This window comes from Clarias gariepinus, chromosome 2 (assembly GCF_024256425.1).
Source record: "Clarias gariepinus isolate MV-2021 ecotype Netherlands chromosome 2, CGAR_prim_01v2, whole genome shotgun sequence".
Classification (NCBI taxonomy): domain Eukaryota; kingdom Metazoa; phylum Chordata; class Actinopteri; order Siluriformes; family Clariidae; genus Clarias; species Clarias gariepinus.
In genome coordinates, this window is record NC_071101.1 from 13,176,403 (window position 1) to 13,188,833 (window position 12,431).

A 12,431-nucleotide genomic window follows, 5' to 3' on the forward strand; every position below is an offset into this window, starting at 1 on the left:
CATCCGTGTCTCCGTGCGTTTGTCCGTCTGTTCGCGCGCGCGTGATCTCTGCGACAAGAGCCGAGCTCGTGCACCTCCCTATCATCCTCCTCCTCCTCTTCGTCCTGCTCCTCCTCCTTCTCCGGTGAGCGGGGAGCGGAGCCGCGCCGAGTGATGCTGCTGCTGCTGCTGCGGCCCGCGCTGCCCTCCTAAAGCACCACAGCCCCATGAACATGTCCAACGCAGTCATGGGTCTGAACCCCACCGACAGGGTCATCAAATGTAAGTGCGTGCGCGAGCAGGCGGGCGGGCGCGCGCCCGCTTCAGCCGGATGTTTTTGTGTCTCGTCTCTTGCGTGTCTCCATCTGTCATTAAATGATCAACTGCATTTACAAACTGTGGGCTCGGCTGTCTGATTGTTCTGCACACATTTCCTTCTGGGGAAAAACATAGACTGATCTGATAATAATAATAATAATAATCAGTAGTGGTTGCATTGGTCCATTGTTATTATATCAGTATATCATTATGGTATTATTATTTAGATCAGTGAGCTGATGCTCCACGGCCCATTTGTCATCCGTTTTTGGTGTACCCTGATAGGCTGGAGGCTGGAGGCTGGCTAATGAGCTTCAGACCATCTTTCTGCTAGTGGTGAATGCGTGAATTGCTAGAGAGAGAGAGAGAGAGAGAGAGAAAGGGAGATCAGCATCATTTTGTTTCAATGAAACCTTTGTCCTTGCCACTTTCACGATGACAGCAGCCAAAGGACGACCTAAAGGTAGAACTGCTTTATCTTCTTTTCATTTCATTTCATTAAGACCTTAGACTACCGCCTCGCTCCATGGATCGATCTCGGGCTTTATCTCGTGACCCGGCTCGCTTACCCTGAGCGATACTGTCTGATAGCTGATAGACTGTGAGATGCCCGTGGACTTCTTGTACAGACGATATCCACATATTATCTGTTATATTGTTTAATTTTCATTAGCACAAATAGGCTTTCTTTATCGTATTAGCTAATACACACACACACACACACACACACACAGTTTTCGGATTTTAACACGCTTCAGCTAGTTGTGACTATAAACCTATACGTAATGTGCTTTATGTCGGATGAAAAACAAATAACAAGGCTTAAGAGTGTTATAGCAATTGCAAAAAAAAAGTGCTGTTTTTTTTTTGTTTTTACAGTATATCGTTTGTGTTGTTTTGCTTGATGGAATTAGTAATTAGTGATATTAATATCATCATTATTAAAGATGACAGTGTGGCATTGGGGAGGCTGTTGGCAGTCAGCGAGCGGACAGAAGGGAAACGAGAACGGGAGAAAGAGAGGGAGAGAGAGAAACAGGAGGGGTTTCATTGGAATCCACTCTAAATGGGCTATCCCTCACCGAGGGACCGTGGCCGACCAAAATAGTGCAGCAACATATGCTATTCTGCATAAAATAATCATAATATGGCACACACTAGCTCTGAAATCTTCCTCAAAAGCGTTTTCAAAGAAGAGTATTAAATGTCACCGTGTATCATGATGATGATGATGGTGATCCCAATAAAATCCTGGCTAGATTTTGAAGACTGCAATAGCTTTTTTTGTCCATGTCAGCTCATATGATAATTATCCTCTTAAGGGTAGACCCCTTAGAGATGAAAGAAAACGACTATGAATTGATCAGCAGATTCCTGCAGAAAATGGAGTCTTATAAATGTTTTCATTATTGTATATTTTATACCAGTCATATTTACAGTATATCTACGCTAGTCACCTATTGATGACTTCATAGCAGTGCTCATGCTGCTTTTGTCATTGTTAGAGCTGTGTCGACCAAGTAGGAACATTACAACATTAGGGGAAAAAAAACAAGCTTTCTTTACTGTAACATCCACATAGGAATCTCTGTAGTCCAACAAGGGACCGTGAAGGCCAGTGGTTCCCATTTTTATGACCCCGGTAGGACCTCCGGTCAACATTCGCATGTGCATTCACATACTACAGGCAATTTGGGAATGCCACTTGGCATAATATGCATGTCATTGGACTCTAGGAGAAAACCGGAGATGTTGTTGGTTTTTCGGCAGCTCCGGTCAAGGGTTCGCCACAACTTGGCACAGGTTTTATGGTGATGCCCTTCCTGACGCATCCCATTTTATCCGGGCTTGGGAGTGGCACTGCATCCCGTTTGTGCATTGGGGGAATTGAACCCCCAATTGAACAGTAGAGAAACCTATCACTGAGCCATCAATGTCCTTTGTGAGAGGAAACCGAAGTAGGAAACTCTCTAAGCACGGGGAGAACATGCAAACTTAATGCACGCAGACCCGAGGCAGGAATCGAACACGGACCCTAGAGGCGCAAGGCAACAGTGCTGCCATACTGTAACATAAGCTGACACAAATACTATCTATCTAGTGTCCTAGCTAGCTTAACAAATTTAATGCTTGAACTTTTTAATGTTTTCTTCATTCTGACACTTTAAGGCAAGGAGGTGAACATGTTTTCTTATTCAGATTTTGGTCAGATTTATACTTTTATACTCTTAGCTGTTATACGTATATTACCAACTTCGCAAAGCAATTAGCAAGTGCTAACAATCTGTAGCTGCTAGCATAATATTTTGTTGTCGAAATGTTAGCTACTTTAGACAACTGTTAACCTTAGTTGTGTGCACTGATAAAATAATTTGTTTAGAAGGGGTCAGTTTTTCAAAAAATCTTTTTTTTTTTGCACGCGGAAACTAAACAAATGCAAAAGGATCATTGAATACAAAGACAATGTATTCTATTCATCAGCGCTTTATAGTTCATACCACAAGAACACACCGTTTACAACATCTGATGCTCAACAGATACATTTTCGATAGTTTTTAGTTTATGACTTGCGACAGTCTGATTCTTAAGAATGCCAGAATTCATGGAAATTCCATTTGCTACTCATGCTAAGTGTAACTTCATTGTCAGTTTTTTTTTTGATTACTTTACCAACATATTTGAGTGAAACATCTATATTTCTAATAATTTCCCCTTGTTTTTACCGTCACAGATCCTTTACACTATCTGTATAAAAGACTTATATGTTTTAGCTAGCTAATTGCTAGCTTTAGTTTGTCAGCCAGCCTATTTACAGCATCTTTATTTCGCCGCTGCTTCGCCCAGCACGTAAACAGGAAACACACCAGCTTTGTCTTATTGTAGCAGAAGCACATGTTCATGAGTTGCTTGTTATTTGCTCAGTATGCACAATTGTCATCTTTATGATAACAGTAGAGCTCTGAGACAAATTTTGCTAAAGAAGTTTTTGCTTTATTCACTGCGTTAGGATTTAAAAAACATGTCAAAGCCTTTGTGCTGATATTAGATTATTAGTTTAGAGTCGGTTTTAAAAAGGAAACTTTTATGGTTATTGTAAACAAAAACAGTAAAAATTGATGAAAAAATCTGAAAGTACACAAGTGTTATTGTTAGCAGAAGGCTAGAACTCTACCATGGCTCTACTAGACTATGCAATGCACCAAATAATGCCTGGCTTGAGAGGAAAATGTTTAGACCATTATCGTAATATTGTTGTGTGTATTTCTGCGGGTGTTTTTGTATTTCGTGCTGATGTCTTTGGTTTGTGTATAAATGGTTGAGCAGTGCCTTGCGTAACTTTTCGCTAATTTTTCGTAATTTTTTTGCACAACTCTTCTAACATTTAAAGGTGCAAAATATTTTTGGGTATTGAGACACATTTGTTATTCACTCTCACCTTCTGGGTCAATAGTTTCAATACCTGTGGTTACAGTTCAGATATATATCTATCATCTTTCCACATCTGGACCGTCATCACTGTCATCTTTTCCTTTCCCATTCCTTTTGAGAACAACATGAACGTCTGTCAGATTGTTTGTTAGGTCTAGCAAACAATGCAGTCATTTAGGAGCACGAAGTTCTACTCAGGTCACATGACACTAATTGTTGCACCAGGATTAATTTAAGGGTTTCACACCAGTGGAAGGGAGTACTTTACAACTGTTAGGTTTTATGTTATTAATTAAATAATTTTACCGTCCATAGTGATTCCCTCTTCATTATTATGGGCTATTTTGTAAAGATTGATGACGTAAGTTTGGCAGTTCCAGGTTTTTGCAAGAAAAGAAAATAGGATGAGAATTGGAACAGACAGCAAATTACATTCACGACAAGGGAAGGGTGAGGTGGTGCTCAAACATCGCTAGATCACGGTGACCACACAAATTTTTGTGTGCTTGTCTTAGCTTTTCTGATCATGTAAAATAAAAACAGAATCTGTAAATCCGATGTTTAGAAAATAAATTTAGTGTCATGTTCCCTCCATCTCTCTTTTTTCAATTATTAATTATTAAAACCCTTCACAAATATGGGCAATTTGGTGCTCAATGCATTTTGTGAATGGTGCTTCAACTGCTATCCAGTAGGCACAGATATGACTGCAGGATGTCTTCAGTACCGTACAAACCAAAGACTTATGTGGGATGGCATCACATCCAACTAAAGCACTGAAAATGTGAATACCCCAGACATCTTCAGGAATAATTTACTATATAAGTCCTCATACTAAAGCTGTCTATTGGGTTTCCTTACAGAGTAATCAGTAATTAGTCTTATATTCATAAAGATGACCCAAAGACCTTTTAAGAAGAACCTGAGAGTTAGTCTGGGTACCCATGTGGTAATAATTAAGATATTGGGTATTTCAGGAATATCTGTTAGTAAGTAGTGCAACTTGAAACTTCAGCAAATCGCTTCAGTATTATAGAAACCGACTTGAATTCTTCCTCTTGTCGCACTCAGAGGCAGATCGTGTTGCTTTCTTAGTTTTCCATGAGCTTTTAATACAGTAAGTCTCCTAGACATGAACATTCGAACATTTACAGACCTTCGAAGATATGCAAAGGTTATATCATATGTCTGGCTAACATTGTCATGTTCGTGCAGCGTGTATCTCATGATGTCCAGAAGCAAACATACAAGCAGCGACGATAAAGCTGATACTCTTAAGAGTAATCGAGCAATAACGATAAAAACAAAAGTGAGAGAATGGAGTGAGGTGAAAAGATGGCAGAAATTGCGTTTTTTTTTAACATGTAACGTAATCTAAAATGCAAAGACAAGATCAAGGAACATGTTAGTTTGTTGGACTTACTCTTGGAGCTCTTGGAATGAAACCTGTTCGTATGTAGGGGATTTATTCTATTGCACTTTTTACTGTATTGGTGTATTTCTACTAAGCGTTTTGGTTTTTGGCACTTTATTTCCTGGCAATGTATTCATATTAGTCATGAACAGAACAGCATCACATGCTTTACCAAAATGGTGAATAAGAGAACAGTGATGTCGGAAAGCTGTCCTTACTGGAGCAGATGACCTTGCAGGGCCTTGTGGGCTGAATGTAGTTGTGTCACTAGAGGATGTGACATACCTGGTAGCCAGTAGCCAGTGGATGATGCAATGATTTCTGCACACCGACATCATTAGTGTAAAGTGCAGCTTAGCACCGAATCTAGCAGTGTAAGTGATATGTCTTTGGTATGTAGTTATTACTGAAACACTGGAGCAGGAATTGTACAGTAACCCCAGCGCTTTGAGATTATGATGATTTATGATGATACAGGTATTTACACAAATATACACAGATGTATAAATGCATAATATTCTCACACTGTTGTGATCAAAGAATGCAGATCATTTAACCCTGCCTAAGTCTAACTGTATCATTCATAGTATATGAACTATTGCTTTAAGCACCTGCACTAGTACAAGAAGGGTTATAAGCTACAATCCCTGAGCTACCACAGAGCAACTCTACTCATCTCTTTGATTGGATTGGCTTCTGTCTCACCTGTAAGCTGCCCTGAAGGAAAAAAAAGTTAATAAAACCTTGCATCTAGTCTTTCAGCTCCTGGGTCTGTGTGTCTCCGAATTGCGTTTAGGAGGTCGACAACAGTGTGACACTTCCATCATGGCTATTACTGCTCAGAATACTCTGGAAATAATTAGGCCAGAGAACTCATGTGTCTCGAAGCAGCTGTCAAAAAGGATAAGAGCAGTAGCGTTATTCCAGTATGTTGTGTTATGATAGACACTTTAAAAAGAGGACTGCAAATTGGTAGGATTTGTAAATCAACACATATGAAACAGCTTTTTTTTATCAATTTATTTGGTAGAATTCCAATAAAATCACACTGAATCCAATAGAATCTAATAAAACATTCATCCTTAAAATTTGTTGTGAAACTCAATAAGCTTTAAAGTATTTTGTTTAAACTGTTATTAGTCAGAATCACATCTTATAGATACAAATTCCTCGTCATGTTGAAGTCAGAAATGTATTGTATAGTGTGAGCCTGAGTTGTGAGTTATAGGGATGGAAGTTCAAGTTGAGTTGAAAGTCAAAAGCTTTGAAGACAGTGAAGTCGTAAAAATTAAAGCTAGAGTTGTTTGCATTAGCGCTTTAGCCATGCCGAGAATCGTAAGTTCCAAGTCAGGATCAGGGTAAGAATCTTTGAAAAGCTTTGAAGTCATAGTTGAGTTGTGAGACATAATCTTTGAAGTCTGATTTGAGTTATGCTTTGAAGTCAAAACTGGGTTTCGTCATCTGATAGCTGTTGAGTTGTGTTGTGAGTAACAACCTTTTGACTCTGGGTCAAGTTTTAAACAGTAACTTGCTTCAGGAAACTTTCTGTCAAGTCTGATTTGAGTTAAGACATAAGCATTAAAGTCCGAGTTAAGAGTAAGAAGTCATAAAGCTTTGACGTCAGAGTTGATTTTTAAGTCAGTCTGAGTTGAGCTTTTTGTCCTAATTTGAGTTGCAAATTATATGCATTGAAGTCAGTGTCAAGTAACATAAACTTTGATACTTGAGGCCGATTGAATTAAGAGCTCTGATGTCCAAGCACAAGTCATAAGCTTTGGAGTCAGAATCTAAATACAAATCATAATTTTTTGGAGATGGAATTCATTTTCAAGTTAGAGTGGTTGTAAGTTTTAAAATCCAAGTCAAATCACTTGCGTTATGCAGCGGGTCTGTTTGTCTTTTCTAACATGCAAGTTACTCGTCTTGGACAGCATAATCGTACCTGAAGTGTGAAAATGTAGTTCAATCTGTGGGGTGGCTAGGAAAGAAAGGACGAGAGAACAGAGAGGAGAGGAAGGATAATTTTAGCCGTTTTAACACACATAGTAGAGCTAGGAGTTCGAAGAGAACGGAGTGGGACAGAGCTTTGGCCAAATGAGGCCACGCTAAAGCAGGAAGTTACCTCAAGTCCAACATGGCTCTTCAGTTTTCCAGCGTTCTCCTCTAGCAGTCTGTCTTCCAGACCTGGCTGTTGTCTTCTTTCCTGCTGTCAGTCATCCTAGCTCTGTGTTTACTGGCTCGTTTTGCGCTCTGTTTCTCAGCATGCTGTCCCACCTGCCAGCCTGGCTTTCTATTTGTGTGCATGTGTATGTGTGTAAGTGCAGATGGCTGTACGTGTGTATGGAATGCATTAATTGCATGACTTTAAATAGGCCTTTAAAAAATGCTTTATCAAAAAGCATGGTTAGTTTCGCTTGATCTGGGACGACATGTGACACACATCAACATGCATGTACACTCTCTTACATATTTCCTGTCCAGGTTCAATATTCTTATTCTGACTCAACTATTTTTTCTAACATACATCCTATGTTTTTTTTGGTCTAGAAAAAAAAGCAGAGGAGACGAGTACTACATGCAGTATTTGAATGTGTTTCTGCTTGTCGTAACACAGGTTTCGAGATAGTTCCGAGTAGGTGTCCGATGATCTTTTGGTTCCAGTTCAGCAATCATGTGCTATATTGTAACAGGGAGACTTTCCCTAGAGTCAATTTTTCTCCATCCTCTCTCTGATCTTCTGTCCTAGTTTTCCTCTTGCTTGCTCTGTGCTTCACTTACACACACACACATACACACACTACCCAAAACTTAAAATACCATTTTTCTTCTATATTAAATAATACATTCCTTGATGTGGTAGTTCTATTAAAATATCATTAAACGACAGTAAAAGACACAGAAACATTTCCACAAGACTGGAAATCCAGATTGTATGCATATGCAAAGATAAAAAAAAATCTCCCCCCAACACCCTTACCCTATAAACCATTGCAATAAAAAAATAATATCTGCATAACAGAACCTGATTGGCTCGTCCATATTATGATGCAATAACATTTATCACTTACATGCTCAATATTAGCCCGTCCTACTTTGTTCAGCTTTAAAGGTCACATATTATACTTCTTTTTAAACAAGTTGTCTGTTATACTAACACACGTCTGTTAATGTTCCAGGTAAAATACCACTCAGATCATGCTTGATTTTCTTTCACTCATTTTTCAAATGCACTGTTTCAGAGTCTGTAGTTTTAAATGACTCGCAGCTGAAGACCCCTTTGCGGAAGTGCGTTTTCCTGGCCAATCAGAACGCAGGAACCAGAAACCTCCACGCTCAGTTGCAAAACAACACAAAAAGGGGTAATATATATATAAGAGCATTTATTCATGATGGTATGCTCAATGTTTAGCGATATACTGTAAAACTAAAAGCTAAAGAAGGCTAGATTAGGCATTAGCAGTTAGCCACTACCCACTAGTCTAGCCTTATTTACTTGGAAAAAAAAAGTAAATATCATGCATGGAGAATGCCAGAGTAGGGCAGAACTGGGTGGAGTTAAGCAGAGCTGGAGAGGGTCTTTTGATATAGGAGGTCACAATAGGGGGAAATCTGGTTTGCCTATTAAAGCCTTGGTCAATACAAAAATGAAAAAAGGAAAAGGGGGAAAACTGGACTGGAAAAGCTGGCTTTAAAGTGGTGATGCAACTTACAGCACTTCAACCAAAGGTTCAGAGCATCTCAATACTGAGAGGGAATATGTAGAGTGTGTGGATAAAGTGCCGGATAAAAGCAGATAAGGAGGTTGAGACACAGAATAAGACAAAACAAGATGAGAAAAGGAAGCATTGACGTTTCTTTTAAAGAAGGCTGGACTGGAAATTCAGCTTTAAGAGGCTGGGAAGATGAAGCCTACAGATGGCGGTAATGCAACCTGATGGATTCCAACCGCTGTTAAACACAAAGAAGAAAAAAGTGGAAAACAGGATGGAATTTTGTGTGTGTGCGCTTACACAGGCTGGATGCCCATGTCAATGTCTAAAAATGACTAAAAAGCAAATTTCACTTTAAAGCTCCCCTTTAAAATTTTATGGTGCTGCTCCCAAGCCCAGTTAGAAAATGGGTTGTGACTGAAAGGGCATCCGGAGTAACACTTGTGCCAGATCTTATGGAACTTGCAGTTGATTTGAACTTGCAAGGGCCAGGGGTAGCTCAGTGGTAAAAGCATTGGACTACGGTTCGGAAGATCCCAGGTTCAAACCCCACAACCACCAAGTTGCCACTGTTGGGCTCTTGAGCAAGGCCCTTAACCCTCAACTGCTCAGATGTGTAATGAGATAAAAATGTAAGTCGCTCTGGATAAGAGCGTCTGCCAAATGCCTAAATGTAAATGATTTAATGTGTAAGACCCTAGACTAAAAGGGACAAAGAAAAAAACAGTTTTGCTTCCACCGTGTTGATTCAAACACAAAGCTGATGTGCGTTGATTAGACAGAAAATTTATGTGACTTTTCTGTTTATCAGACTGAAGTGAGCAGATCGCCTGGTAGTTCAAAAAAATCTTTAAATCATCAAGCTTAAAACACATCAAAGCCAAGTCTTATTGCATCATAATATGGAAGAGCCAATCAGACTCCAATATGCAAATACAGGCCTTGAAAAATGAACAGGAAGATTTACTGTAGGCGGCACAGTGGTGTAGTGGTTAGCACTGTCGCCTTGTACTTCCAGGGTCCGGGTTCGATTCTCGGCTAGGCTCGGTTCCCATCTTTGTGTGCATGGAGTTTGCATGTTCTCCTCGTGCTTGGTAGGTTTCCTCCGGGTGTAATACGGTTTCCTCCCACAGTCCAAAGATATGCAGGTTAGGCCAATTAGCGTTCCCAAATTGCCCATAGTGTGTGAATGAGTGTATGTGTGTGTGTGCCCTGTGATGGATTGGCACCCTGTCCAGAAGGCAGGGTGTACCTTCTGCCCTAAGCCTCCTGGAATAGGCTCCAGGTCCCTGTGACCCTGAATACAGGATAAAGCGGTATAGAAGATGAGTGAGTGAGATTTATTGCATGTGTTTATTACATCTGGAAATATTTCTTTGTGTACACTTTTGAAATGCCTTTATTTCTCTGGCTTGATCCTTTTAGGGAACTTGTTACAGTTGTTCCCCATAGGAAGCTAAAAACACCTAACTGCCTATCAAAACCTTTATTTGGCTTGGGGGTATCTCTAGTGCTGCCTTCAAGTTTTACTTGAAAGTTTGTGCAGGTTTAAAAGTGGAAATTATAATGTCGAAATTATAATGTTTTGGTTGGTATCAGTTCCTCTCTCTTACTAAAACAAAATCATTAACAACTTAATTCAGGCCAATGATCAATATATTTATTCCCATTTTACAACCGTTGTAGGACTTCCAGTCAAAATTCACATAATACAGGCCTTTTTGGGAATGCCGATTAGTCTAAGCTGCATGTCTTTGGACTGTGGGAGGAAGCCGTAGTACCCAGGGAAAACCCACCAAGGACATGCAAGCTTTATGTACTCACGGACCCTGAGTTGGGAATTGAACCCAGATCCTGGAAGTGCAAGGCGACAGTGCTAAACACTTAGCAACAGTGTCGCCATCATAAAGCAATTTAGTATTATTAATATACAGTAGGAAAAAACATAACACACGTGTTACTGATTAAGTCAGTTTCTGCGCTGGCTTTTTTCTGGCTCATTTTTAAGTTGCGGAAGTGTATTTTCCTGGCCAATCAGAACCAGAAACCTCCACTCTCAGGTGCTTTTAAAGCTGCATTTATGATCAACACAATAAGTGGTGATATATGTAAGAGCATTTATTTATGATGGTTTGCTCAATGTTTAGCGATATACTGTACTGTAAAACTAAGAGATAAAGAAGACTAGATTAGCCATTAGCAGTTAGCTACTACCCGCTAGCCTAGCCTTATTTAGGAAAAAAAAAAAAAAAAAATAAATAAATAAATAAATAAATAAATCATGCATGGAGAATGCCAGAGTTGGCCAGAACTGGGTGGAGTTAAGCAGAGCAGTGGGTCTTTTGATATAGGAGTTCACCATAGAGGGGTAAAGTAAGTTGCAATGATGAAAAATAATTTTCACAGCTTAGAAAGACGTTTAAACAAATTTTAAGAGCGCATCAGCTAAATGTAGTGGAAAGGAAGTGATCACACTGGGAGACGACAGATTTAAATCTACGAGTGCCATCAGTGAAGCTGTTGATATTATTTATCTCAAAAGCATTAGACCATGAAAAGAAAAACTACAGAAGCCATGCAGAGTGGTAAAGACATTTTTTAAGTCTGGTTAAAGGTACGTCCTTATGAATTTAAAGAACATGCACTTTCAAAGAGATTATTGTAGAGAGAGAGCGATGGAATGAGTCACACATTCGGTGAATAGTGATTTCCCTGTTGTGCGCTTACTTCAGCACTGTAAGCTACTCCATCTTAACAATGGCGCAAAAGTGTTTTCCGTGTACCGAAAGTATTTTCGTTTTCCCCGGGTTGAGATTTAATTGCAGAGGTCAACTGCTATAAGTGCGGGCGTTCTGTATATATTTGTCATTAAAAGAAAAAGAAAGACAGGAGGCAGCTGCAGTGAGCCGTCTCTGCTGTTCCTGCTGACTCATGGTATTTCCATTTGTTAAGCGCTCCAGCAGAAGGGAGCAGAATCAGAGGCTGAGATCCTCAAATGGACTCACACATTGTCATTTTAAAAACATGATGGATCATTTGAGGGATTTCAGATCGGAGTCAAATGCATGACTTAATATTATCCTACCATAGAGACCTGATTTGATTCTAAGGATCTGAAAAAGGTCAGAGGAAGGTATATAGGCAAAAAATGTGCACGCAAAAAATCCAGTGATCTCTCTGCATATGAATTTAAAATTTCGAAAATTCAAATTTCGAAACGCGCTTTACAATAGGAAATAAAGTATCCCTAATTTTTACCAATTCCCTAATTGGTAAAAATATTACCAATATTATCAATTTATAGGACTTACTTACTTTCAGTTAATTCATAATGTTAATCTGTTTTGTCTTAGCAAGTCAGCTAATTAGGTTCTTTGTTAGTTAGTTTTATGTTGTAAATTTATGACGCATGTAGCACCTTGTTCCTGGGGGAACGTTGTTGAGTTTCATCATGTACCGAATTTTATATGGTTGAAATGACAATTAAAGCCTACTTGACTTGACTTGAATTTTCAACACTATAAGCATATTTTTGCATAGAAAAACAATCAGTGAATTTATAAAAGACACGTAAATGGAGT

At 39.3% G+C, this 12,431-nt stretch overlaps 1 protein-coding gene across 6 annotated transcripts in view; it reads left to right on the forward strand.

The window, feature by feature from the left end:
• ppp3cb (protein phosphatase 3, catalytic subunit, beta isozyme) overlaps nucleotides 1-12,431 on the forward strand; it is a 57,490-nt gene continuing 45,059 nt past the window's right edge. For 5 of the 6 annotated variants that reach the window (XM_053488489.1, XM_053488523.1, XM_053488505.1 and 2 more), the window contains exon 1: nucleotides 1-261. In XM_053488489.1, the coding sequence (XP_053344464.1) occupies nucleotides 207-261 (55 nt within the window). In that variant the 5' untranslated portion in view covers nucleotides 1-206. Of the gene's footprint in view, nucleotides 262-624; nucleotides 761-12,431 lie in introns of those variants that run through there. The other variant, XM_053488514.1, reaches the window with a different exon arrangement.